General features: G+C 49.7%; 1 protein-coding gene across 1 annotated transcript; it reads right to left on the bottom strand.

Annotated features, from left to right (window-relative positions):
* Nucleotides 1–5,270: 5,270 nt before the first annotated feature.
* LOC116543768 (adenosine deaminase 2-like) lies at nt 5,271–6,149 on the bottom strand. Its single transcript, XM_032269606.1, has 2 exons — nt 6,013–6,149; nt 5,271–5,769 (listed from the first exon to the last, which is right to left on the bottom strand). The coding sequence occupies exons 1-2, from the start codon at nt 6,147–6,149 to the stop codon at nt 5,535–5,537; spliced, it is 372 nt and encodes a 123-aa protein (XP_032125497.1). The 3' UTR covers nt 5,271–5,534.
* Nucleotides 6,150–6,151: the final 2 nt, after the last annotated feature.

Genomic DNA, 6,151 nt, shown 5'->3' on the forward strand with positions numbered 1-6,151 from the left:
AAAAAAAAAAAAAAAAATTATAGAAAATTTATCTGCTGATAAATCAGCAGATCTGGAATCATGTGAGCAACACAATAAATAGTAATAAATTATAGCCCACTGAATACAACCTGAATCCCTGAGTCATACAGATAAAAGGAAAAAAGGAAGGAGGGAGGGAAGGAATTGTTCATCCTTGCAGCAAAATGGCACCTAAGAAATACGGAAGAAATGGTAGAATTAGAAAATCACCATTTTGACCAAACACAGTGGCGCCTGCCTACAATCCAGTGCTTTGGGAGGCAGAGGTGAGAGGACTACTTGAGCCCAGGAGTTTGAGACCATATTGGGCAACATAGCGAGACTTCGTACCAGAAAGAAAATTTTCCATCATCAGGCTAGAGTGCAATGGCGTAATCTCAGCTCACCACAACTTCTGCCTCCCAGGTTCAAGCAATTCTCCTGCCTCGGCCTCCCAAGCAGCTGGGACTACAGGTGTGTGCCACCACGCTCAGCTAATTTTTTGTTGTAGAGAGGAGGTTTCACCATATTGGCCAGGCTGGTCTTGAACTCCTGACCTCGTGATCCACCTGCCTCAGCCTATTAAAGGGCTGGGATTATAGGTGTGAGCCACTGCCCCCCAGCCAAAAAAAAATTTTTTTTTGAGACAGAGTTTTGCTCTTGTTGCCCAGGCTGGAGTGCAAAGGTGCCATCTCTGCCTAGTGCAACCTCTGCCTCCCGGGTTCAAGCGATTGTCCTGCCTCAGCCTCCAGAGTAGCTGGGACTACAGGCATGCACCACCATGCCCGGCTAAGTTTGTATTTTTAATAGAGACAGGGTTTCTCCATGTTGATCGGGCTGGTCTTGAACTCCCGACCTCAGGTGATCCACCCATCTCGGCATCCCAAAGTGCTGGGATTACAGGCATGAGCCACCATGCCTGGCCCCTCAAAATTTTTTAATTAGCTGGGCACAGTGATGCACACCTATAGTCCCAGCTACTTGAGAGGCTGAGGCTAGAGGATTACTTGAGCCCAAAAAATCAAGGCTGCAGTGAGTTGTGATCATACCACTGCACTCCAGCCTAGATTCGAGACCCAGTCAAAAAAAGGAGGAAGGGAGGGAGGGAGGGAGGGGAAAGGAAGGAAGGAAGAAAGAAAGGTGGGAAGGGGAGGAGGAGGGGAAGAGGGGGGAGGGAAGGGAGGGAGGGAGGGAGAAGGGAGGGAGGGATGGGAAGGGAAGGAAGGAAGGAAGAGAGAAAGCAGGGAAGGGGAGAGGGGGAAGGGAAGAGGGGAAAGGAAGGAAGGGAGGAAGGAAGGAAGGAAAGCATTTGATAGTTGTATTTTACAAAATATTTTCCAACAATTCTCTCACACTATATACTGGTTTTTATAATGTGGCTTTGACAATCTTTCATCAGAAGTTGGGATCTCTGTCTCCACCTTTTAAAACCAGGAGGTGTTTTTTGTTACTGTTGGGACCAGCAGAGTATGGCATAAATGATGCCATGTGCCTTCCAGAATCTTCCATTTATTCCCTGGAATACTTACCCCAGACGTTGAGGTCAGTGGAAAGGGGCCTAACTAGCCATAAGGAAAGCACCAGCTGAGCCCTGGGGCTGTGTTGAGAGCGCCCCCTGGCGGCCCACCAGCTCCAGCTCTGCCTCTATTGTGACAAGGACCTCCTGAGACCCCAAGCTGGGCCCTGCCCAGACCCGTGACCCACAGACTGTGGGAGGGATCACACATTTTTATTTTTGTTTTAAGCCACTACGTTTTGGGATATTTGCTACACGGCAATAAACGGAACAGCAACCATGAGAGTAACAGGTTCAGACAAAAGTCCTCAGTGGATGCAAGTAAAGTTTTAAGGAGGAGTCAAGACTTTCACATAAAGTGTCTCCTCTCCAAATATTTGTTAATTACTAAGGGAAAAATGGTAACTTCATAATGGCAAATTCTGGCAGGAATCAACTTAAAGTGATCAAAGTCAGTACTATTGTACTGAGACCAATTAACATCGTATGCAAATATGTAACAGCTGGCTGGTGGGGCCTGGATTTGCAACATTTGCTGACTTTTGTGGCGTAAAAATTCCTGCAAGCTGGTTGCATGGCTCATGCCTGTAATCCCAGCACTTTGGGAAACTGAGGCAGGAGGATGCATTGGGGCCAGGTCTTTGAGACAGGCTGGGAAGTGTAGCAAGATCCCATCCCAACTGGAGGACCCTGGGTAAAGAGAATGTTCGAGGTTTGTGGTGGTGTTGTTTTTGTTCGTTTTGTTTTTTTTGAGTCAGGGTCTCACTTTGTTGGCCGGCCTGGAGTGCAGTGGTGCTATCTCAGCTCACTGCAGCCTCCACTTCCTGGGCTCAAGCGATCCTCCCACCTCAGCCTTCTGAGTAGCTGAGACCACAGGCACGCCCCACCATACCCAGCTAATTTTTGTATTTTTAGTAGAGATGAGGTCTCACCATGTTGCCCAAGCTGGTCTCGAACTCCTGGGCTCAGGCAATTTGCTCATCTCGGCCTCTCAAAGTGCTGGGATTACAGGCATGAGCCCCTGTGCCTGGTCTGTTAACAGTTTTCTGTACTATTCTTGCAACTTGTTTTGAAATTATTTCAAAATGATCAGATAAATGCTCCGTGGACATTTAGTTCAATAGGACTAGGCCATGAGGAACAAAGGCAAGAAGGAAGAACTGGACACAGGCAAGACTGTTGCTGGTTCATTTTGCCAAATCGGAGATCACAGCAAGTTCAGGCCAGAGGCTGTCTGCATCTGCCTCTGCTGGAGATCCCCCGCAGCCACGGCAACTTGCTACAGAAATCCATTCTGCTAAAGTCCATCTTTACCAACTGTTAAATGTAAGTTAGTGAGTTGGGACCTAAAAGAGGTCTTCAGGGATTTGGAGAGGCACTGAATCACCTGCAGAGTTAGACAGGACCCTACGGGCTGTCTTCTTCCACCCGGGCACGGCCTGTGATTGCTGACTCCTGGTGGGCAAGGTTTTCCCAGTTCCAGGAACCAAATGAATTCTTGGATTCCCTGTCACCCTTGAGTTGAGTGAGGACAGGCCTGGCTTCTTGCATCCTTCTCCCAAGGACAGGCAAGGAGCTGCACTCTGATCACACGAGGTCTTTTACTTGGGGGGTCTGTTGTACTCCCCCCTGCCTCGGCAGCTGGCTGAACAGACACAGAGACACCCACTCAGTCAATGCATTGTTTATTGAACACTAACTGGGTTGGGGTTAGCAAACAGGCTCTGAGTTAGCAGCGTGCATGATCAGAAACAATCATGAGTGCCTGCCCACGGGGGGCTTGCAGTCTGGAGGGGCGAGACTGTAGACACAGAAGTAAATGTCCAATTATAAATCGTGATTAGAGGCACGATGGAAAAGGGTAAGGCTTCCTGCGAGAAACACGGCAGGCACAGGACAACCTCTGAGACAGCGACAGGAACCTGAAACTTGAAGGGTAAACAGGAATGGGTGAGACAAAAGGGAAAAACGAACATGCTTGCTGGCTCGCCAGCACTCTAGGAGGCCAATGCGGGAAGATCATGGGTCAAGAGATTGAGACCATCCTGGCCAACATGGTGAAACCCTGTCTCTACTAAAAATACAAAAATCAGCCGGGTGTGGTGGTGCGTGCCTGTAATACCAGCTACTCGGGAGGCTGAGGCAGGAGAATCACTTGAACCCGGGAGGCGGAGGTTGCAGTGAGCTGAGATCACACCACTGCACTTCAGCCTGGCAACAGAGACCCCCTCTTAAAAAAAAAAAGAAGGTTCCATGGAGAGAGAAGGAGAAAAGACTCAGGCACAGTATAGAGCTGGGGACATCTGAAGAAGAAAGGGCCTCTGGGGTGGGGGGCCCTCGGGGTGAATGGGAGAGGAAGCCACTGGAAGGGATCCAGATGAAATCAGATGCTATATGCCCTGTGGAGACACTGGTGTTCCTCTAATTGCACTGGGTTGTAAGCAAAGGAGTCACCTGATTTAATTTGATATTTAAAAAGTCAGGCTGGGCACGGTGGTTCACGCCTGTAATCCCAGAACTTTGGGAGGCCCAGGCCGGTGGATCATGAGGTCAGGAGTTCGAGACCAGCCTGGCCAACATGGTGAAACCCCGTCTCTACTAAAAATACAAAAAATTAGCTGAGCGTGGTGGTGCACCTGTAATCCCAGCTACTTGGAAGGCTGAGGCAGGAGAATCACTTAAACCTGGGAGGCGGAGGTTGCAGTGAGCCAAGATCATGCCATTGTACTCCAGCCTGGGCGACAGGGCGAGACTCCGTCTCAATACAAAAAAAGTCATTCTACTCTGTGAAGAAAGAGCTGGAGGAGGCAAAGGGAAGACAGGGGAGATCAGTGAGGAGGCTGTTGTCATAACTCAGGTGTGGGCCTGGTGGCTTGGACTTGGTAGCAGCTTGCAGGCAGAGTGCCTCTGTCCGGGTCCGGATGCAGGGAGTGGAGGACAGCGCAGCATCGAGACTTTCTGCTTTGATCAACTGGGTGGAATGGACGGAGCTATCTTTCACCAGATATGGGAAAGGCCAGGGAAAGGTTTAAAGCCTGACTGTGGTGGCTCATGTCAGTAATCCCAGCACTTCGGGAGACTGAGGCAGGAGGATCACTTGAGACCAGGAGCTGGAGACCAGCCTGGGCAACGTAGCAAGACACTCTTTAGAAAAATTAAAGTAGAGAAAAAGAAAGGTTTAAAGGGAAGAGATTGAGGGTTCAGAATTGTACCTCCTCAGTTTCAGAGATTCCTTTGAGCTCTTCAAGTACATAAATAAATGTGGGAATCATTAACAAATAAATGGTGTGAAAGGCAAGGGAATGGATGAGACCACCCAGGAAAAGAGTACACAGAGAGAAGAGAATAAAGAGGGCAGGGTTAAGGAGATCGGAACAGGCCAGGCGTGGTGGCTCACGCTTGTAATCCCAGCACTTTGGGAAGCCGGGGCGGGTGGACCACCTGAGGTCAGGAGTTTGAGACCAGCCTGACCAACAAGATGAAACCCCTTCTCTACTAAAAATACAAAAATCAGCTGGGGATGGTGGCACACACCTGTAATCCCAGCTACTCGGGAGGCTGAGGCAGGAGAATCACCTGAACCTGGGAGGCGGAGGTTGCAATGAGCCAAGATGGCACCATTGCACTCCAGCCTGGGTGTCAAGAGCAAAAATCCATCTTGAAAAAAAGAATTTATTTATTTATTTATTTGTTTGTTTGTTTGTTTTAAAAGACGGGATTTCACCATGTTGGTCAGGCTGGTCTTGAACTCCCAACCTCAGGTGATCCGCCCCCCTTGGCCTCCAAAATGCTTGGATTACAGGCATGAGCCACCACGTCCAGCCAAAAAAAAATTTTTTTAAACAGAAAGATCAGAATAGAAGAGAGCCCAGGACTGAGCCCTGAGGACACAGCACAGAGGTCAGAGAGGAGGAGATTCTGAAGTAGGGAAACTGGAAGCGATGGACACAGAGTGGAGAAAATCAGGAGGGTCAATGCTGCTGCAGCTGAGGGAGAATGTTCCAGAGGATGAAGCTGGTCAGCCAGCCAAGTGCTTCTCACAGGGTCGCTCCGTACCCAGGTCATTGATTTGATGGGGACATGGAGCTGATTCAAGAACGGGTGAGTGGCGGTGGCAGCACGTGCGGGAAGGCAGCTCATGGAGGATGGCTAGTTTCTGCTCACTCCGTGCCACATCTGCTATGAACTTATCCCACCTCTTCTTCCAGATTGCCATGAAAGTATTTTTCTCAATCTCCAACAGGCTACTGTACCTGCAGGAAGAGGAGGAGCCCAGGTGAGCCTCGGGGCAGGGGCTGGGAATGGGGCAGGGAGCCTGAGGGGACATCGAAGGCTTGCAGAGCAGTGTCTCCAGTCCAGCAGCAAGGACTAACCAGCCATGATAAGAAGGAACCCACAGAAACCATCGAGGCATCAGCCTCAAGCCTCCTCAGATGCAAACACAAGCTGTGGGCTGGAAGGCGGGCAGAGGTCCTGGGAGGACATGAGACACTCACTTGATAGAGTTGATGGCCAGCTGTTTGAGGGTCCTCAGGTCAGCCTTCATCCCCCCAATGCCCATGAAGTCCTCAAAGAAATGGTAGGACAAGCCTTTGGCACCAAAGATCGCTGGGTCATCAGAGCTGATCACCATGG

This window comes from Sapajus apella, unplaced genomic scaffold (genome assembly GCF_009761245.1).
Source record: "Sapajus apella isolate SASKATOON/1434 unplaced genomic scaffold, GSC_monkey_1.0 scaffold195, whole genome shotgun sequence".
Taxonomy (NCBI): domain Eukaryota; kingdom Metazoa; phylum Chordata; class Mammalia; order Primates; family Cebidae; genus Sapajus; species Sapajus apella.